General features: G+C 39.7%; 2 protein-coding genes across 2 annotated transcripts in view; both read left to right on the top strand.

Moving 5' to 3' along the window:
* Positions 1-442: 442 nt before the first annotated feature.
* BAG1 (BCL2 associated athanogene 1) lies at positions 443-22411 on the top strand. Its single transcript, XM_026841400.1, has 7 exons — positions 443-508; positions 3027-3192; positions 3334-3416; positions 4179-4292; positions 4798-4905; positions 18006-18068; positions 19024-22411. The coding sequence occupies exons 1-7, from the start codon at positions 443-445 to the stop codon at positions 19111-19113; spliced, it is 690 nt and encodes a 229-aa protein (XP_026697201.1). The 3' UTR covers positions 19114-22411.
* The window catches only part of ZNF830 (zinc finger protein 830), a 14097-nt gene continuing 11854 nt past the window's right edge, over positions 20410-22652 (top strand). The window contains exon 1 of the mRNA XM_026841399.1: positions 20410-20420. Within this exon, the coding sequence (XP_026697200.1) occupies positions 20410-20420 (11 nt within the window). The remainder of the gene's footprint in view (positions 20421-22652) is intronic.

Below are 22652 nucleotides of genomic sequence, written 5' to 3'. Positions count from 1 at the left end.
GGCGGCTGCCCTGGGCGCTAGGGACAGGCGGGAAACGCGCGGGCGGTGGGGGAGGAGGGCGCGGTGTGCGTAGCTTGTGGCTGCCTTTGGCGCTTGAGAGCCCGCGGCGGCAGCTCCGCAAAGCCTCCAAGAGACGGAAAATGCCGGAGCTGCCGCCGGCCGGCGGCGCCTGCGCGGGGCTGCGACTGTCAGCTGGATGGCGGCAGCGTCCCCGGCCTCGCCGGGTCTACCCGGGCCTCAGGGGGACACGGCTTACCCTCTGATTCGCCTGCCTCGATTCCGGCTGCTACCGTAAGGTTTCTCCTTTATCGGCCGCATCTTCCCACTGTCTCCCTCAAACTGGATCATGTAATCTGATCCAACAGAAGGACAAGAAAAATTTCTTTTTCCCATACCAATAAAATGGTCCAACTTGCTGCCCGGGGGTAGATCTGCTGTAAGGATGACGGTGGAAGCAGGTGGCGAGGCTAGCCTTGCCAGAGAGCACAGGGCAGAGGTTACGTTTCTGGTAGTAATCGTCATTTAGATGGAATATATCACTAAAGTCAGCATAGTATGTCAAAAGCAGGTGCTACTAGATTGGCTCTCTTTTTGTTTGGTGAATAAGCTCGAACGTTTGGCATTAGTGAGATGCAGGATTGTAACAGAAAGGGGTGGTTTATTCCATAGGACAGTTGGGTGCTGCTCTGATGAAACTCAAAGACCAGCTGTCATGATTGAGCTTTTTTTTTTCATCGGGAAGAAGAAATAGGAGGAGGGAGAAGGTGGAGGAAGGGAAGACGCAGTTAAGTCTGCAAATAAGTATAAAAAGTTACTGCAAAGAAGTAAGAATAACGTGGAATCCCCAGTTCCTAAAAATAAGATGGGAAATACCATGGTTAAATTTTGATGAAGTGGATCTAGGTGAGGCAATAGAAGGAATGAGAAAGATAGTAAGGTATTAAATCAGCAAGGTATTAATCATCCGATTTTTGTTAACAAAACTTGTTAATTTTTTTATGGATTATTTTTTAATTGGTGTATAATAAATTTTACTCCTGTTCCTTTTGCACTGTGTTGGTGATGCTCTTTCCACCTTTAGAGCTTACCGTTTATTTCTGCTTGCTCATTTGTGTTTTCAAACTTGCGTTATTTGCTGGAAATGTTTCCTTTATCACCTGACAGTTTTAAGTCTTTGGTGACGAACATTAGGGAATAATTGGTTTGAATCTTTATGATTCTTGTGCTCATTGATGCCTTCAGAGAGCTTCATTTGATCTGAGGGTTTTCATTTGCAAAGATGACAATAACTTAACTAGATTAACTTATATAATTGTAAGATTTTGATGTTTGCCAGGAGCCTTCTTATCTGTAAATCTTTTTATCTTTCCAATTTTTTTCTTACCTGGTAATTATTTTGCCATTAATAAATAGCAAATAGAACTCATTGTTCATGTTGGACTTTGGCTGTCTGATTTGTACTGGTTGCTGTCAGATGTTTGTTTACTACTTAGCACAAATGTTTTTGTTAAAGTTTTGCATATGTGAGTGAAAGTGGGGAAGGATGGAAATAATGTTTAAGAAAGGGAACATTAGTAGACCCACATGTATCACTTGACAGTCTGCAAGAAATTGAATTTACCTGTTTTTAAAATGTATTTAGGCTAGTGGTTACTTTAATATTGTCACTTACGGAAGCAAAAAATAAGCTATATACCATTTCTAACCTATGAGGTATTTTTCATGGTGATGTCATTCTGCTGTGAATTTACAGTAAAATTTTTGTTACAGTATGCCCAAAGTGGTACAAATAATTTGTAATTAAAACTGTTTCTATTGCTAGGCAAACTTCAGCAGTTCTCTTCCCTATTTGCAGTTTATTTGTTTAGTTGTTTTTTTTCTCTCAACTGCTGACAGACACAGCCCTTACACAAAGCAGTTGTATATGTCAAAACAAATTCTGAAATAGATCGAGGTTAGGACCTAAATTTTGTGGTTGTTTTTTTCCTAAAACAAGTTGGGAAGAATGTCTATTTATGGAAGATGCTTGGGGAGAGTTTGTATAATGTGATTTTGATCTTAAAACTGTTTTGGGGAGAGCTTGTATAATGTAATTTTGAGCTTAAAGAGTAATTTTCAGGCCACCATGTCACTTGTCACGTGATTCTGGGAGTCAGGAACATCTTAAAATCGATGTTTCTAGCACATTTCTTTATAATAGATAAATGTATTTCAAATTAGTGGCATGAAAATAGTTTTCTTTCTGGTATTTGTTAAGGAGTTCTTTCTTCCTGCAAAGTAAAAAATGTCTGTCTTGATTTCCCTTGCAGCCAGTGGTGGCTGATTCCTGTGGGTGCTTTCAGACTGACAGGCCTTAAGTGTGTAGGAGCAGCGGGTTATAGAAACAGTCTGTTCCAAAGCAGGGATTAAGAGACATAGTCCTCTTTTCTAAGAACTTCCTGCCATTTGCATGAAAGTAATCTTAGGGAGTCTGAATAGAATGTTCCATAAGTGGAATGTGACATGTAGGCTGAGACTTCCTAAGGTGGTTAAGGCTGCATATCAGCAGTATTATGGGGAAAAATAATTTTTGGACTGTGAGAATTCTCTCATATGGCTGGTAGAGAGGAGACAGGGTAGGTATTGATCGCTTGCTTCTCATGTATGAGGAGTAGGAAGCAAAGGGAAGTAATAAATTGTGTCAAATTCTTCAAGACTCATGCTGTGAAAAATTCCTAGAAGTAGGAAATGGAATACATCAGGAAAGTGTGGGCTTTCATCCTTTAGCTTGTGGGATGTCTGCACACCATGTGCACTCTTAAAAGAGGTGGGGAATAATATTTAGCGGGATCATTATGCCAGCAGAATATGCCTAATCAAACTCTTCAGGTAAACAAAACTTTCAACTGAGGTAAGTCACTCCAAGAGGAAGGAAATGCAGTAGAATTCTTTGAGAATTACGATTGTGCGTGAGAATTGGTGATTTGAGAACTTTCTGCGTTAATGAAAATGAATATTAGAGGCAGATTCCCTGTAATATTTTCTAGGTAACAATAAGTATTACAGTTACTCTGTTTTTGTTAGGTAATGAAAAACACAGTATTCAGGTTGCTTCTCAACAAGAAGATGGTGAGCCTACACTACAAGACATGGCTGTGCTTATTGAACAAGTCACTGGAGTGCCAGTTCCTTTTCAGAAGCTGATATACAAAGGTAACTTATAAACCTGTCAATGTTTCTTACAGATGATACCTTTCATCTTAATCACTTTCAGGTTTCCCGTGTTTTGAATGTCTTCAAAGAGACATTCTTATGTCACTATAACAGTTTTTTCCTTTCTCATTTTTCATTTAGGAAAGTCTCTGAAAGAATTGGAACAACCATTGTCAGCACTTGGTGTTAAAAATGGTTGCAAAGTCATGTTGATTGGGAAAAGGGTAAGTGTTAACCTTTTAAGCCTTTTTTTTTTTTTTTTTTTTTCCTTAAATTATCGTAGTTTGTCAGCGATTAACCTGCTGAACACAGAAACAGATTACAACATAAACTTGATACTGTATACCTACCCACAAAGTTGATTTCAATCTCGCATTGTACTGTAAGTAACACTGCAGTTTGTATGTTTCTTAAATTACATTGACTGACTTCTGCCTTACATTATTGACAAAATTCTGCCTAGTGTGTTGCTTGTCAGTGCTCATGAACCTTCTGTGCACTGATGACCTTATCTGCTCATGTTATTTTTCTGGTTTAAAAAAAAAAAAGCTGTAGCTAATGAGTCTGCTGGTTATTACTAGTGAGATGACTTGTGACTGGCTTTACCAAGTAGAGGACAAGGTAGTATCTCATGTTATAAATGTTACCTCTATTTTAAAGATGCTAAGCTAACAAAAAAAAAAAGTGCACTTTTCTTTTTCCCTTCAAATTAATCTCATTTAATATTTTAATTTAATACATTACATTTAATACATTACATTTAATTTAAAACATTTAATACATTGCTTCTTTGACTGTATTTGTACTTAAGCTTTGGAAGAAGCTTATTTGGTGGGTATTAAAATATGGAAAGAATAACCACAGCGTAGCATGTATTTTAAATCAACAGAAACCTTTATGTCTGTTTCACCACTGTTGCTGCTTTTTAGCTGCATAGTGACTCTATTTGTTCCATAGTTTTGAATGTTGTACTTTTGAATACACAGAATAGTCCAGAAGAAGAGGCTGAATTAAAGAAGTTAAAAGATTTGGAGAAGTCAGTGGAGCAAATAGCTAATAAGTTAGAGGAAGTTAATAAAGAGTTCACAAGTATCCAGAAGGTATGCCAGTTTTGTATCATTTTATAACTTTGCAAACCAGCTTTGTAGGTATATGTATTTTTAAAAAATACTGTTTAAAGTTTTTGAGTAGTCAGTAATAGGCTGCCCCTCCTAACTGTCCAGGAGTCCTGTAAAATTCTTACCGAATTTCAAATGCTGTTTATGAATTTTTAAAATAGAGATATGGCACTGCTTGGATAAAGGTAAATATTGTTGCATATTGGATACATTTTATTCTTTAGATCTGGAAAAACATAGAGTTCTCTTCAGAGTGCAAAGGAGAATGTATGTTATTTGTTTAATCTTTTAAATAAACCTATCAGATCTTACATTTAGCATTTCAAGGATTGATAGAACACAGATTGAGATTGGAATCCCTATCATACTTGAAACTACAGAAGTAGTAAAAGATGTTTTCTTCTGTGGTGGATCGACAGATTTTAAGATGAGCATTCTGTAGGGTATGGAATAATTTTGTCTTTCCTTCCCTCTTTTTCCTCCTCAGGGATTTTTAGCAAAGGATCTCCAAGCAGAAGCACTAAAACAGCTGGACAAGAGGGTAAAAGGGACTGCAGAGCAGTTCATGAAGACCCTGGAACAGATTGATGCCATTGTAAGTGAACAAACACAGAAGGTCAAATCCCAACAGAAACTTAGTGTTAAGAATATATCTTTCTTGTAATTTATTTCATGTTTTAAAATACTAAAAAATTTATTTTAGCTTTGAAAATTAGTTAATTGGTTTGCTCATTTTTTCTTTAATATCCAGCTTTTGCCCCTGTATGTCTCCAAAGACTACTTGGCAGCATCTCTTTCTAAATGGTGACATTAATGCCTGTGTATGCATCCCCATTCTACAGAAGAGCTTCATTTGGGGCAGCAGCCTGTTAAGACTACATGAAATGGGTATCCTTTACTCGAGTTTTACCCTTTTAGTTTGTCTTGGCAAACTTTCATGTTAAACTTCATGGTAACAATAAAGGTCTGGGGAAAAAAGCCAGATACACTTTGTATTCTATATCACATAAGAACAACAGGGTCTTGAAGACTGAAGAATTTTCTGGTCAGTCGTAGGTGGACTGGCAGTACTTCTATTTGAGATGCCTGCATGTTGAGAACTGGCTTCTTTCTCGAATGTACTGGGGTATATCCAAGTGCTTCACAGTCATTAATGGATCATAACCTTACAGCCTATTTCCAGAGTATGGTATATATCTTCCTGTAGTAGCTGAGAGCTAGGTGAGAATAGGGCACTTGCACAGAGATAAATACAAGATTGTGACAGCTAGAGAGTATTTCCTTATTCTGTTTTTCTGTTTGCTGGTCATTCTCTGTAAACTTCATTATGTAATTATGTTACATACCCTGATCATAATATCCTCTGAAGGAAAAATGCTGCTTTTCTGTGATAGTGATGTCTTTGGGTCTATTCCTTTGCGCAATGACCCTTTATGGGATTGTTTCAGAAACATTCCATACAAATGCCTATAATTGGTGAACCAAATATAGATTAGTTGATGGACACCTTGAAAAAGCTCATTAGTAGACAAAAAGAGTAAAAATGTGAACTGGCCATCATCAAATGCTATATAATATGAATGTGTTCCTAGGAATGGTGGGGAGCTCATTGACTTATTTCCTCCTTTCATAATGTGCACCTTTTAATGGGAAACTAGCCTTTGTTGTTTGTAATAGCCAACAGTTCTTTTTTTTTTAATTTTAAAATTGTAATATGTGAAATATTTTAAAGTCTTAAAATTTCTCTTTTCTGACTCAAGAAAATACTTTGATAACAGTTCTTGAATGCTGTTAGGCATAGAGACTTCATATAACTGATTCCCTGTTTGAAGTGACAGATGTACTATGTGTTATCATGAAAATAGCAATAAGATGACAACTATTTCAATTGGATGGGATTAAATCTTATTTCTGATCCCTTCAATTTCTGGTACTAAGTCCTATTTAAAATAATGTCACTATGTGTATGTTGGTGTACAGTCCTGGAACTTAGCAAGCAGCCTTGAAAAACCCTTTCACTGCTTCCTAATTAATCCAAGCTGAATTTCCCAAGTTTACTTTTGATTCTGGTACTTTTTGCATGGCTTAATCAGAAAGCGTGCTGTTACCTATCTCCTTATCCAAAATGCTTTAAATAGTACTGGACAAGGGACTTTCAGGTTTAGTATAAGACTTTAGAAGGCTTACAACCTAGTGACTTCTTGTCTAGATTTAGGAAATAATAGAGTCCCTGTGCCTTAGTCTTGTCTTTTGTGGAAGTGGAGCAGCCAGAACTAAAACTAATTATAATTCATATCTTTTAGTATTTATAATAGTTGTTTGTTACTTTGTTGTATAATAGTTTATGACATTGGCAAGCCTCATTTTTTTTTTTTTTTAAGCAAGAAATAAGTGAGGGTTTTTATTGCCAGTTATTGAAGCTACGTTACACATACCAAAATCCTTATTTGTTTGTTTTAATATACAAGGGCGGCTGTGTTTTTAGTCATGAAAACTGAACTGCGAAATCTTGCAGATGAGATGTGTGCGGTTTGGTGGAATCTTTACATGAAACGTAGCTGTTTGGTGTACTGGTATTACGTGAGATCAGACGAACAGGCCATCAACTTCCTGAGGTATTACTTAGCTGTACTGTAGTTGTGCAATGTACAGAGGCAGTAACACAGGACAGTCATGAGGTATGTATGTGAACAGTAAATGGGATCCACTGAGGTAAAAAGTGGTAAAGCATAAAGCTTCTAGAAAGTATTTTATCTGTATCTCAGAATAGTTCTATACAGTATTTAGTATTCTTTTTGTTAGCCAAGTAGAATCAAGTTCTGACAAATCTCTTAAATGTTATTGACCATATAGATGTGTTATTGATTCAATCAACAGCATGTTAAAAACAGATAAGGGAAAAAAGTGACTGAGTGACTTGTTTTCTGCTAAGACAGAAGAATGGATGCATTGTAAAAGTGAAGCATACCAGCAAGCTCACACTATAAATGTTCCAGTTTGTTTCTTTGGCAGAATTTTTGTGAAAGCTCTTTAAAGTATCTTGGCTGTCATACATTGTTTGGATCAATCAAACCCACATATCTTGATACAAAATGAGATCTGTATGAGAGGTAAGGGTGAGGAAGCCTGCATATTGTTTTCTATTTATTCTAGGGGTATCACCCTCTTACTGTTAGTAGACCAGCTCATTAGTTAGAGGAGTGGAGTTTGGAACTAATACTCCTTTTTACTATATTCCATTTGTTCAACAGCTATGAGTTTATCAGAAGTGATTTAGGAAGTGGAGAAGGAGGTCAGCAGTCATACAGTATTGGGGTGGTAGAGGAAAAATACAGTGTTGTTGCTGCCAGAGGTTTGCAATGAAAGTCTTGAAGGGATGATTTTGGTACAGTAGCTGTAACTTAAATAATTTAACATTCACTGTGTTTAAATAGCTACTGCTTCCACAACAGGAAGGGCAGAGGGATCTTACGAGCATCTTACAAATTTTTGAGTGCTGCAACACAGTCAGATGTTCCTATAAGCTACGGATCTTTGAAGTTTTCTTCAGGAAGAATGCAAATTGAATCGTGTTCAACAGTTGAACATTTTTGTGTGTGTGCATCACCAGAAGTATCATTTATTTCAGCAGTTAAAATTTTGATCCCGGAGTAAAAGTTAAAGTACACTACTTACTACAAATCTTAGTGAGTAGAACACAGAGTTCTTGCTTGATCAGCTGGCATAGTTTTTTAAATAACTGAAAGACTTTTTCAAGCCAAAAAAGAGCTTTTCTGAGATCAGTAGGAAAAATTAAATCCACAGTCATGACACCATGTACTACTTGTGAGCCTGCTCTAATTTAGGTGGTCTCTCACCAGTATTGCAGTCTGAGAGGTTACTTTGTTCTCATGATGATTTCTTATTAAATGACAGATTTTTAATCTAGAAAGACAATATTGCAGAGAACAGATTGTTCTAACAACTGAAAAAAAAAGCTTTCTCTCTGAAGTACCACTCACCAATTTTGTTTACATAAATTCAGGACAAAATCATCTGTCAAATTGCATGTATCAGTATTGAGGACATTGATAACATTACCAACTCATAATTATGTTCTGGTGGCCCTTCCTCCTTTCCTGAGGATTGTTTTTGGTTATAATTCCTCTGAAACTTACTTAAATTACTGTTCTGTTCTGATGAAGCATTTTTCACTGTCTGCTTGTCCCTGCTATACATGTCATCTGGTAATTCACTACCAAATTAACATTTCAAGGATTAAAAGAAAGAAGAAATCTGAAAAGAACATCATTATGCCTGTAATAAACATTTCCCAGGCTTCTGGGAAGTTTTGCCACTTACAGTAAGATGAGAACTTACTACTAAACATTTGTATTTATCTGGATTAATAAACATTTAATAAAAGCATTTCTTATTATAATCCTGAAATCTCTTAGCATGAATAATAAACATAAAATCAAAGCTACGGGGAAAATTTTTTCTAAAGCACAAGGAGCATGAAAATAATAGTATCCCTCAGGGAGGATAGAACACTTAATTACCACTACTACATTCAGAAAACCTGTTGACAAATGCTGCCATTTAATAGCTGCTTTTAAAGAAGCTGCATGGATGTCTACTTAGGTGAAAAAGAGTCAGTGTCTACATAATGTTCTTACCCAATTTACCAATTTATTTAACAATAAGTTTAAAAAAAAGTCAAAGGCTGGTAGTCAATGAAAACTACACACTAAAGTACTATGGTTTGGATTTTTAAAAGAAACTAACAAAAGAACCTCTTGTTGGATGGATGGAGTGACAGTAAAAAATCCTTTTTTGCAACTGATTAACATTGGTGTCATGTGCAGCAGAGTAATTTTTATTTTTTTAAGCAATTTGATAACCAAAAATGTTTCTAGCTATGACAGCTAGTGACTGCTAGTGTAGGAGTTCGCCTGTTTTAAGAATGGTGTCCCTTTGGTTCTGGTAAGATAGTCATAAATAATAAATTTGACTAGCATTTGTTTTGTTTATTAACTGATTACACTTCTGTAAAGTGGATTCAGGTATCAGATATTATCTACTGGGGTCTGTGGTTTGGAAAATAAGAAGAAAACAAAGAGAACAAAGATGTGGTGGTAACATGAAGCTTAAAAATTGTCAGTGGAAACACTTCCAAAACAAATGGAACTTGAGTAGAGCTGAAGGTGATGTTCTGCGGCAAAGGGAGGTGGTTTTATTAGGAGACTAGCGGGGAGAGGGGAAGGAAATGACAAGAGAGTCTGTATTTCATAAGAAGCTGTGCTCAGGAGAGAGGGATGATGGGTTCATAGTTACAAGAACACTCAAGAATAGAGAGGCTTTACAGGCAGGATAACGCACGTGCGTGTATTTATTACTGTGTAAATGGTGAGTGGTTTTAAGGATCTCTAGTGTAAGCGTGAGTGTTGTGCATACAAAATATGAGTCTTTGAGGACCTAATGTGTGTATGTCAACAGTGCATCTTGTCAGTGTATCTGCAGGGTGAAAACTCTCAAAGAGATGTGGTTAACCCTGGTTTTGGGGATGTGGGGTGGGAGATAGCCACTGGTCACAGGGGGGCTTGGGCTCTGTTTCTGGGTGGATGGGGGGAGGATAAAGAACCTGTGCCCAGGACTTCTACAGAAGTTGCTGGGGTGAAGCCAGCACTGCAGTAACTTTTGAAAGTTTAAGACCACACAGACCAAGGACTGTGAGACTTGAGCAGAGTTTTGTCACAGAGAAAGTGCAATGCAAAGAGGAGACCTGCTATAGAAGTAAGAATATGCTGTGCAGTAGAAAGCTGTATACTAATCCAAATGACTGCTCTGCAAGCAATGCTAGCATCAAAATGTAGATTTGGCAAGAGTTTTGCATAAGCACTGCCTAAGCTTAAGCTACTCCTTCTTTAACTAAATTTGATTTTAATTAAATATGGAAATGTTATTGTGACTTAAGGTTTATTGCCAGCTTCACCTGTTAAACCCTGAATAGTTGGACAACGTATTCCTGGAGAGGAGACATAAACTGACTAAGGTAAAACAGAGAGACTGTGAGATTTAATTTGATATTAAGATATGTAAAGTTTACTAATTTGATTGCAAAAGACCCTTTAAGCAGCTTGATAAGTTAGTACATTTAGGCCTTCCAATTCCATGTCTCTGACAAGGGGATTACAAGATGTAATTTAAAAAATCCCCAACAAAACATCTATGAGTGTGTGCAAGCAAGCATAGATGTTTGCATGCACAGATATAGTTAAAAACAACCGTTCTGAAAAATGTCAAAAATAGAAATAGTCTAAATGTCTTCTCTACACTAAGATTTCAAAGTTTCCTTCAGTTTTAGAAACAGACTTTATATGGTAAGCCCAGCTGGAGTTTCCTGTCTGCTTTTGAAAGTTAATTTAGGCCTATTCTGATGGTAGGAAATTGTTTGTTAATTTGCTATTTCAGATTGGTAGGAATACTTGCATAGGTGTCCTCATTTGAGCCCAGAGGGCAACTGAGCACCATGCAGCCACTCCCTCCCTCCTTCCCCCTCAGGGATGGGGAGGAGAAAATACAGTAAAAGGCTTGGGATGAGAACAGGAAGGGATGAACTCACTATGGCCACAGGCGAAAGACAAACTCCACCGAGGAAGAAAAAAAAGAACATCAGTTTAATTCGAACACCACTTACCAATCAGAGTAGGACAGTGAGAAATACAACCACATTTTTAAAACACCTTCCTGTTACCCCTCCCTTCTTCCTGGGCTCAGCTTTGCTCCCAATTTCTCTTACTTCCTCCTCCCCAGAGTTGCAGCAGGGCAGTGGAGGGGGATTGCAGTCAGTTTATCACCTGTTGTCTCTGCTGATCTTTCCTCCTCTTGGAGAGGACTTCTCACCTGCTTCCCCTTCTCCAGCATGGGGTACCTCTCATGGGAGACAGTCCTCTGTGAACTTAGGCCCTCCCATGGGCTGCAGCTCTTCATGAACTGCTCCAGCGTGTGTTCCCACCGCAGGCTGCAGCCCTCCCAGACTGCTCCAGCGTGGGCTCCCCTCAGAGCCCCGGCCTTTGGGTGCAGCCACCTGCTCCCATGTGGGGTACTCCACAGGCTGTAGGTGGGCATCTGTTCCACCATGGAGCTCCATGGGATGCAGGGGCACAGCCTGACCTCTCATCATGGCTGCAGTCTGACACACCTCCTCCTCTTTCTCCTCCTTTCTTCCACTGACCTTGGTGTTTGCATAGGTATCTCCCTCATAGCTTCTCACAACTTACGTTCCCCTTCTTAAGTATGTTATCACAGAGACATAGCCACCATTGCTAATTGGCCTGGCCTTGGCCAGAGGTGGATCTGAATTGGAGCCAGGGGAGCTTTGAGAAGCTTCTCATGGGAGCCATCTCTGTAGCCCCCTGCCCCGCTACCAAAAACCTGTCACACACAAACCCAACACAATAGGCCAGAATCTCTTTCAGAAAATACAGCCTGAAATAAGTACTCAGCAAATGGAGATGGGCAGTGTAACTGAGCTAGTGCGTAGTTTCATTTTTTATTTGTTTATTAAGAAATTCCAAGTTGTGGAATACTTCAAGGCATAGAAGAATTTCTGTGACAGTGATATAGCATCTTCATTTTCTGATGAGAATCAGACATTAATAATTAGGCGTAACCGATCTTTGTTTTTTTCAGGCTATTATCTATCTGGAGTCAAAATAGTATACATCAAATACTCTTTATGTGGAAGGTTTCTCATCATATTTTGTTCATTTTAAAAAGTGAATTGTGTTGTTGAAAACCAAGGAAAAAATAGGTATGTTTTTCATTTAGTTGCAGGGTCCTATATCTAAGATCCCTTAGAACAGTTCATGTAACTATAATGTTTTTTTGAATATTTTTTTCCCTGTGACAACTATAAATACTCTGGAGGCTGCTTTTTTTATTTGTGAACTAGAACCGGTGCTTGAAGAGAATTCACACACAGCTTTAAACTAACTTCTTAATTGTTTTTGTAATGTTTTAAGGAAAAGCATGTAATACAACCTTTCAGACTGCTCTGCTTATTGGATGGAGACATGCAGGTTTAGCGTGCTACAGTGAGCAAGTGCTTACTGCAGTACATAGTACTAGAAAATACGCTTTGTAAAGAGCAAAGTAGCTTCTGAAATGAACAATTTAAAAAAGCTGTGCTTTGGAAAATAGACTTATGTTACCTAGGAAAAAGGAGCTTCTGTTGTAGGCAAACCATTGTTGAAAAACTACTAACAGCTTCTGAACCTATCCTATGCTGTAAATCCAAGGAAGTAAGGTGACATTACATGAATGAATAAAGAGACTAGTGTAGAACAGGTTCCTGTAGGAGAATTTATATTGTGCATGACAGCGTTCTGGCATTAACTTAGTAACTTGCTTTCAAAGCTGCTACTTCTCACAAAACAAGAGAGTTTGGAAAGGGTAAACAGGTGATGAAATGCATCATAGGATAAGCTGAAGAGTGTTTTGGGTAATAAGAGGATTAACATCAATTAGAAAAAAGCCAAAACCCCTAACTTGGTTTTTAGGCATTTCTGTCCGCATCTGTAAGATAACACTGCACCAGTCTGCATTTGGAAGGCTCTCTCCCTTTATCTGCATGCTGACCTCTCTTGTGTCTCTGATGCTGATAGTCATTTTCCCACCTGAAAGAAGAATGTCTGGTCTGGTTCTGTTTCAGGAGGTGTAGTTTGACATAAAAGTTCTCTACAAGGGAAATACCTTTTCTGATCTTGAAGGGAAGTGTTAAAAGTTGATACAAATTTTATCCAGCTTAATGCTGCTGTTTGGGAAAACTGGTTCTGGAGCAGCAGAAATGGAATCTAGAACTACAGGAACAGAAGATTCTTTCTCTTACCCATCTTTCAAAAGCAAATTAACAAATTAAACCAAAAAAAATGACCCTAGGAAGAGGTTAGTGTAGTAGTAGTTACTCCCACTTCCAGCTTCATACTAGGAGACATAGTATGTTTCCTTACTTCCATACTTTCAACTAGGAGACAAGAAGCAGCATTGTGCATTCCTTCTTCCAATTGAGTGTAGGAGTGAGAGGTATTTTAAATCTGGAGTTTATGTAGAAGTCAAATCATAGAATTATGGAGTGGTTTGCATTGGAAGGGACCTTTAAAGGTTATCTAGTACAACCCCCCTGCAATGAGCAGGGAAATCTTCACTACATCAGGTTGCTTAGAGCCCTGTCCAACCTGACCTTGAATGTTTCCAGGGATGCAGCATCTACCACCTCTCTAGGCAACCTGTTGCAGTGTTTCACCATCCTCATTGTAAAATAATCTCTTTCTTCTATCTAGTCGAAATTTACCCTTCTCTGGTTTAAAACCATTACCCCTTGTTCGATTGCAGCAGCCCTTGCTAAAAAGTCTGTCCCCATCTTTCTTACAAGCTCCCTTTAAGTACTGAAAGGCTGCAGTAAGGTCTTCCTGGAACCTTCTCTAGGCTGAACAACCCCAGCTCCCTCAGCCTTTCTTCATAGTGGAGGTGTTCCTGCTCCCTGATCATCTTTCTGGCCCTCCTCTGGACTCGCTCCAACAGGTCCATGTCTTTCTTGTGCTGAGGACTCCAGAGCTGGACACAGCACTGCAGGTGGGGTCTCACCAGAGCAGAGCAGAGGGGCAGAATCACCTCCCTCAACCTGCTGGCCACACTTCTTGTGATGTGGTCCAGGGTATGGTTGGCCTTCTGGGCTGTGAATGCACATTGTTGGCTCATGTCCAGCTTTTCATACAGCATTAACCACAAGTCCTTGGCAGGGCTGCTTTAAAGCCCTTCATCTCAAAGCCTGTATTGATACTGGGGACTGCCCCAGCTGCAGCACAGGACCCTGCACTTGGCCTTATTGAATCTTAGGAGGTTCACATGGGCCTACTTCTTGAGCTTGTCCAGGTCCCTCTGGATAACATCCTATCCCTCAGGCATGTCAACTGCACCACTCAGCTTGGTGTCTTCTGCAAACTTGCTGAGGGTGCATTTGATTCCACTGTCCATGTCATTGATAAAGATATTAAACAGTACTGGTCCCAGTATGGACCCCTGAGGGACACCACTTGTCACTGATCTCCATCCAGATATTGAGACGTTGACCACTACTTTGTGGATGCAACCATCCAGCCAATTCCATATCCATCAAAAGGCCGCTCCATCAAATCCGTATCTCTCCAGTTTAGAGAGAATGATGTTGTGGGAGGACTGTGTCAAAAGTCCTTACAGAAGTCCAGGTAGATGACATATGTAGCTCTTCCCTTGTCCACTGGTAGTCACTCCACTAGGTTGGTCAGGCAGGACTTGCCCTTGGTGAAGCCATGCTGGCTGTCTCGAATCGCCTCTCTGTCCTCCATGTGTCATAGTATAGCTTCTAGGAGGATCTGTTCCATGATCTTCCCAGGTACAGAGGTGAGGCTGACAGGTCAGTAGTTCCCAGGGTCCTCCTTTCTACTCTTTCTAAAAATGGGTGCAGTGTTTCCCTTGTTCCAGTCACCAGGGACTTCACCTGACTACCATGACTTTTCAAATATCATGGAAAGTGATTTGGCAACTACATCAGCCAGTTCCCTCAGGACTCGAGGATGCATCTCAGCAGGTCCCATAGACTTAAGTAGGTTCAGGTTCCTCAGGTGGTCACAAACCTAATCTTTTACAGTGAGAGAGCCTTTGCTCCCCCAGTCCTAGTCTGGTGGTCCATCCACTCCAGAGGGGTGGGAAGAGAAGTTGCCAGTGAAGACTGAGGCAAAAAAGTTAAGTACCTTAGCCTTGCCTTCATCTGTTGTTACCTGTTTGCCAGTTGTGTTCATCAGGGCAGGTACGCTTTCTCTGAGCTTCCTTTTCTGGCTGACATACCTGTAGAAGCCCTTATTATTCTTCATGTCCCTTGCCAAGGTCAGCTCCTGCTGTGCCTTGGCCTTCCTGACCCAATCCCTGCAAAACCAGTCAGCATCCCTCTACTCTTCCCAGGATACCTGTCCCTGCTTCCACTGCCCATGTGTTTCTTTTTTGCCCTTTAGTCTGTCCAGCAGGTCTCAACTCAACCATGCTGGTCTCTTGCTGTCTTTTCCTGATTTTTTTACAGCTGGGGATTGAGAGCTCTTGTGTTCTATGGGAAACATCTTTAAAGATCTGCCAGCTCTGTTCTGCTCCCTTGTCCCTGAGGGCAGTTTCCCAGGGAGTCCTATTGACTAACTCCTTGAAGAGCTGCAAGTTTGCTTTCCAGTCAGGGTCCTGACTTCACTCTTTGCCTGACCCATACCTCTCAGGACCATGAACTCCACCAGTGTGTGGTCACTGCAGCCCAGGCTGCCTTCAGTCTTGACATGAGCTCACTTGTGTTGGTGACCATCAGCTCCAGTATTGATCTGGTAGGGCTGTCTATTACCTGGCTGAAGAAGTTATTCTCAGTACATTCTGGGAGTCTCCTGGATTGCCTACAGCTCACCGTGCTGCTTTTCCAGCAGATGTTTGTGTGGTTGAAATCCACCAGTGAAATGAGGAAGCCTGTGAGTGCAGTGCCCCCTGTGGCTGGAGTAGTGAGGCTTTGTCAATAGGCTCCCCTTGATTAGGGGATGCATATATAGCAAACACCCACCATAAGGTTCCCTTTGTTGCATCAGTCTCTAATTCTTACCCATAAGCTTTCAACCTGCTCATGGCTATTCTTCAGACAGCTTTTGACACTCTCCCTTTTTTGATGCAGAAGGCAGTGCCTCCACCCCTCCACTGCCTGTCCCTTCTGAACAGCCTGTACCCATCAATAGCCATACTCCAGTCATGGGGATTCGTCCCACCAAGTTTCTGTAATGGTAACTAGATCGTAGCTTTCTAGCAGCACGGTGGCTTCCAACTCCTGTTTGTTGCCCATGCTGCATGCACTGGTGTAGAGGCACTTCGGCTGGGCTGTCAGCTGTGTCACCTTTGTAGAGGAACACCCCTTAATTCCTTTGGGGTGTTTCACCCTTGTTTTTCTGTTGGCTCCTATTGCCTCAGGAGCCCCTGGTTCATCTCTGTAAGACTTTAAGTCTGCTGCAGTGTGCCCAGCACGTCTCAGAGCAACAGGCTGAGGGCCCTCGCTAGCACCCTGTCCCTCTAACCTTAGCGTGTTGTCCCACAGCTTGCCATGGGCAAGCCTGATATTATCCCTCTCCCTGTTCAAGTCTATTTTAAAGATCTGTCAGTGAGCCTCGCTAGCTTGTGAACAAAGACCCTCTTCCCCCTTCGAGAAAGGTGAATCCCACCCGATGCCAGCAGGCCTGATGCTGTGTAGACCATCCCATTACTGAAAAACCCAAAACTCTGGCAGTGACACCATCCATGGAGCCATGTATATATAGTTAGAATCTCTCTGTCTCTTCCAATATCGCTGCCTGCAACTGGAAGGATAGAGGAAAAAAATGACACGTGCTCCACATTTCCTTGCCAACCATCCCAAGGCCCTGAAGTGTATTTTGATTGCCCTTGGAAATGTAAGAGTGTCCCAGCTCACTCTGTTTTCTCCTCACCTGTGGTTCTGGGAAAGCGTGCTAAGCCTGGTGATTATTATTTCTTTGTCTGATGTCACTTAGTGTGGTAATTACTGCACAAATACTGGAGCAGTGTGATCCCTGAACTTCCTGGAATCTCAGTGATGTCTGTAGTTTCACTTCCCATGATGGACTGTTTTTTTTTTGGTGTAGTCTTGTGTATTTTTAACTCCTATATAAGAATATGTGCAAGACTTCTTTATTTTAGACTATGTATGTTTAGCTGGAAACTAAAAGAAAAGAGCACTTTTTTTTCAAGTGTTATAAAAGGTTATGTTGTCTAAACCTTCCAGTGAGACTTGCATTTTAGCTGAAATGAAACACAGTGCAGTATAGGGGAAAACTCTATTCTTGATATGAAGTGAGGGTGGAAAATAAAAGGTATACCAGTGAGAAACTCAAGATTTTTATGCATCTTCAACAGTGAGAACATGTTTCTAAGGATGTTCACGTAAACTTTATGTAATGTTAATCATCTGTACAGGTATTTTATTATCTGTTTTAAAAAAAAAATTGTAAACCGGAGGACCATTCCCCACCTACACTCCAGTTTCTCATAGCTCCAAAAGGACAAAGCATATAACATTTTCTAAGATGACATACATGAATATGTTGGGTGGTAGGAGTACAGAAAATGATGCAGTTTAAATTAAATTAAAAGCTGTCAGCGTGTAGCACTTCACATCTGTTGCCTTCTATGAGTAGATTGCAGAGAAAATCAGATGTACAGCTTAGACTGGTGTAGCCTGCATTACTGATGATACATTCTAAGGATGGCAAATGATGGAGTTAATACGTTCATAAGAAATTAATTCATGTTATACTCTCTGAAAAAAACTGAAGTTGAAGCTCAGCAGAACAGTTAACGTAGACCCCAGTAGACAGAAGCAGTATATGTAGTGTCTTGCTGTACTTTACCTAAAGATGTGTCGTAAATTTGCTCAGTTCTTTGCAGTCATCATGGATGAATCCCTGACTTTGAGTTTATGACTTTTTCTTTTAAATTCCTTCTTGTGTTGTTATCCTCACTGAACAGGCGTGGCATTTTCAAGATGCCTGTTCAGAGGATTCTTTGATATATTCAGTTTTTGCTGTAAGTTTAATAAGTTAATTTCAATATTAAGCTGCATCAGCTTGTTTGTTTATTTTACTGCAGAATCTGCCAGAGAATTTCAGTGATTGCAAACTGAAAAAGAAGGGGTTGGTGAAAAGAGTTCAGGTAAGGGCTTTTGGTGTTTTTTTTGTTTTGATTAATGATGGCCACTTGTATACCAAGAGTTTGTGAAAATGAGACCTGGTTAGAGCTTAGATTTTTTGAGTGTTTGTTCTTACATTGATATTTTTTATGACCTCCCTTTGAGAGGTATTTAATAGCTTTATAAAACAGCATATAGAAATGCAGTAGTTCATGCTGTTTTCAGGTAATGTTTATAGTTTGCATTAGTGGTTGGCCTTATGGCTGCCCAATGATGTAAAGTAATTCTGATAACTTGTAAAGAAAAGAGGATAATTCCTCCTTTTCTATATCTTATTGGGCCAGAGTAATGCAGGAGATCTGGGCACAAGGGTGCAGTCAGCTGTTAACTTCTGCTGAACCTTGCTAGAGGTGTTCTTCAGAAAATTTAGCTTCTATTGCAATGCACTTTCTATGGAGAGTAAGTCTCTAAAGTAGAATCTCCACAGAAGAGCAACTGTGCTGGGGGGTGGGGTTTTTAATTGTTTTGCTACTGTGTAATGCTTATAAATTCCTAGACAATATTTCCTTAGAGACCTTGAACTGAAGGTTTGTTTTAGATTTGTTTGTCACACCCACCCTTGGCTACAGAAGTATGTGTTTTAGAAAGGAGTTTAAAAGTCATGTTTCAAACTGAATCACTACTTTTCTGAACCTTTATGATCCTTATTGTTGTTTATGAACTTTAGATCAACTCAGAGTACTTCAGGGGCACGACTGGTGAGAGTGGGCAGTTACATTACTGCCTTATGAAGTATCATGTTTCTGTTGGCTTCTGGGTAAACAAAATCATGAATAAGATGTTACCAAAACTGAACTGGAAGGTGGTTGTTGAGTTGGCTTCCTCAGATTCATGATAGAAACTGCAGTTTCTGTTCTTAAGCATCTACCACTGCTACAATTGCATACCCAATGACATTTGTTTGTTTCTTATTCTCAGGTTTTTCTTGCCCAGTGTGATACCATTGAAGGAAATATTGGTCAAGAAATGGACAAGCTACAGTCAAAGAATTTGGCACTGGCAGAATGAGGCATTGCCCTATAATTAGGAAACTTAATTGCTCTATGAGCAAGAAGAAAAGTTTGCTCTTTGTTTTGGAGCACGTATTCAGCTTTTTTTTTTTTTTAAAGCCCAGTCTGTTAGACTGGTACTAGTCAATCATTTCTTGCTGGTTGTCCTGTTTGCCGCTTGGTTAGACCTATTATTTTGAAGAGAAAATCCTTCCTGAAGAATGGCAGAAATAATCTTTGTGATGAATTGCTATGTATCTTATGGACAAATGTTTAGTTAACTAAGTTATAAAGTTTGCAGTGATGGGCAATTTTGTCCAATATGTCTTTGAATTTATTTACAGCTCAAATCAAAGAAGGTCTATAATTGTACAAGTGCCATAAGTTGCAATTGTAGGACTTCAGCTTGATTGAAAAAGGCAAACTGAGACGACATCTGGGAAAGTTGAACATTCTAATAGACAGTTCAGAGCAATAAAAAAAAACAAACCCTACGCATTTGTATCTACTTAATGTTTGTATGCATTTATAAATATAAGAAAGCTTGACTATAAGGGAGTGGTACCTATTTTAGCCTTAAATTGTCATAATAAATGGAATGTACTGTAACATGTATGGTACTTAATTTTGGGTGGTGCTTTAAGTTGTTACTGAGCTCCTTGATACAGATGTATGTTTTTTACATAGATTTCTGATGTAGTTTTTATAGATTATTCTTATTTTTATTGTTTGTGTACCATCTTGAGTTATGGTGGGAAATGAAATGCGATTACTCATGCTGCTCATATACCAAGGGTTCAGTTCAAGCAAGGTATAACTAAGGAACTATTTGTAAGGGTTTTTTTAAACTTTTTTTCGATTTCACCGAACTCATGATGCTATATTTAATGGAAAATTGCAGTGATTATTTCTAGTCTGTTAAGGTTATCCGTGAATTTTTATAACATGTTACAAAGTGATAGAACTTTATTTTAGCAATGCTGTGTGTCTGAGGGTTATGACTGATTCTTAGTCAGATACGTGCCATGCTTAGCCTTTTCTGGTGAAAAATAAGCTTCTGCAGGAAATAGTAACTGTCAGCAGGTACAGCTAACTTTGGTTTTTGGTCAGAGCCTGTAGCTAATGTACCTGTAGCGGGAGTTACTTTTTCACTGATACTTTCTCGACTTGCGGTCGGTAGGTCAGTCATAAATGCAGTGGCTGGCAAAGTAGTAACTGATAAGGAGCTTGTTTCAGTGTGTGTGTGTGTGTGTGTGTGTGTGTGTGTGTGTGAAGCTCTTTCATCTCAAATGAGTCAGACTGAGGATGTTTAGAAATGGCCCTTAGGTAGTGAGCCTTTATCCTTACATGTCTGTTTTAAGATTAGCTGTTCTTTCAAGATGAAAATAGGAAATGTGTGTAAAAAGGTGTTAACTTCTAATAAGTTATAAACCTTAAATAATACCTAAAGTATTATTATTATTAAAGTATTATCTTTGATGTTTGTAATTGGAGGAGCATTTCTTCAGTTAAAAATACTATTGGACAAATGAAGTGATAACCTTGCGTTAGAAAGGGTCACTTTTCTTCTAAAAATGCCTTTTGACCATACCATACCAAGATTGGACTTGCCATGTTTTTTACTGTTAAACAGTTTCTTCAAGGTTGTATTTTTTCCATATGTAACTCTTCTCAGCATCTGTGGAGGATTTTAAGGTCTAAACTCCTAGGAAGCTTGCCTATCATGTTAGGAAATGGTATGTTTGGTAGGACTGTGGATATTTTTTTCCTAGGCTACTGGTCTGGTCATGCTGCATTTTCTCAGCACTTTAAGGTTAGGAGTAAGAGTTGGTTGTAGCCATTTTTCCTAGCTTGGTGCTGCTTCTGGACCAGATCAGCTGACTCTTAAGTCACCAGCAACACTGTTGCCTAATTCAGGGAATGCAGAATTATCCACTTTCCTTTAATGGAAAGGATCCTCACCCTCTCAATTGTAAGTCCTCTAATGCGTTGAACTTTCACAGGTGCATGTATAATAAAAAAGTGCAAAGTATCCTCTTGTGCCCTTGAAAAGAACTGGGAGCTGCGATCATGGCTGACTGTGACTGTTTCTGCTGCTCCATTGTATTTTTCTCTCTTGGGTGAAAACACTAAGGCTATAGGCAGACATTGTCTTCCCAGCACTCCTTCCCAGAAACTGCTGCTGCTTGAGATGTGCTTGTTTGAGTACATCCTCAGCCTGGCTCAAAGCCAGGCGTATTAACTTTAAGATGTTCCATAGTAGATCTTTTGATAATCTGGTATTTTGAGGCAAAAAGAGTGATAATGAACCTCTCCTACCAGCACATCTGGATTCAGCAAAGGGTGGGTGTCCTGAGCTGAAGTTACCTTACAGTGGTAACTCCTGGTGTCAGAGTGTTTGGTTTCTAGGACAGAAGTATATGTATGAAGACAAACTTCTGCAGTATAAAAGTTTTTGTCTTCTAAATATAAAAATGAGTTGATTAATTTTGGAAAATGGATGGTTGTATTTAGAATTATCTAAGACCTAGAGTGGATTGACTTTTATACTTAGTTTTGAAAGAGGAGTCCTACACGTCATTTTGTCATAATAGCCTTAAATTTCAGTGAAAGCAACCTTCTGTGCTTTTGAAAAGTGCAGCAGACAGCAATTGTGAGAGGAAGGGGAAGGAAGAGGAGCTTTTAAATATTCTTCAGAATTTGTAAAGGTAAACATAGATCTCAATCAAGCTTAAGCTATATTCTCACTGATTCTGTAATCTCAGTGTACTGTGATACCTATTTTGCTACCGAATCACTTCCTTACCCCAACCACCTTCCCTGATCATGTCAAAAGAGAAGTTACTCCTTTTTGCCTTAGTTGCACTTACCCTGTTGTCTTCCAGTTGCTGTGTTGCTCTGGCTGTGTTTACACACCTCGGATGTGCCATCCGGGCAAAATGTCTTACCACAAAGTTTGTCTTCTATGAAAATGGAAATCAAATTACATGCTTCCATGCCCCGTTCTCTGCCCCAGCTCCTGTAGGCTGGCGTGAGACGAACCAAACCTGACGTTCAGGGAGCCGCAGAGTCTGGAGCTGTGGGACGGCTTGCTCTCTGGGAACAGCCTAAAATATGCTGCTTGTAGTGGCATCCTCTGTGACTAAGTCCGCCTGAAGGTAATACCGCTGTAAACCTGGTGTAATGCTTTTTTGACTTTTAACATGGTTTGGAGAGGAGTACTTGACGCCATGGAACTTGGGGCTAGATTATTTTTTTTTTTAGCTAACTTATTTTACTGTACTATCATAAAAGATAAAAATAAAATATGGAAAGTTCTCTGCTGTCTTTGGTCATGATTAGTGGTTACAAAATGCTGTAGATGGGTGTATTTTAGCAGGGAAATGCAGGCTGCTCGCTGTGTTGTAGCGTGCGCTGTGCGGGCAAGTTGGCAGCGTATGGGAACAGCAGATGGGTGTGCAAGGCCTCCGCAAAGGGTGTGGGGAATCAAAGCCTGGAATGTTGCTGTGACTGGCAACAAGCTGAAGCTTAACGAAAAGATGGGGGGGGGGGGGGGGG

Source organism: Athene cunicularia (assembly GCF_003259725.1).
Source record: "Athene cunicularia isolate RWA chromosome 2 unlocalized genomic scaffold, athCun1 chr2_part1, whole genome shotgun sequence".
Classification (NCBI taxonomy): domain Eukaryota; kingdom Metazoa; phylum Chordata; class Aves; order Strigiformes; family Strigidae; genus Athene; species Athene cunicularia.
The sequence above is the reverse complement of the archived record's forward strand: the minus strand, read 5'-3'. Positions and strand labels throughout refer to the sequence as shown.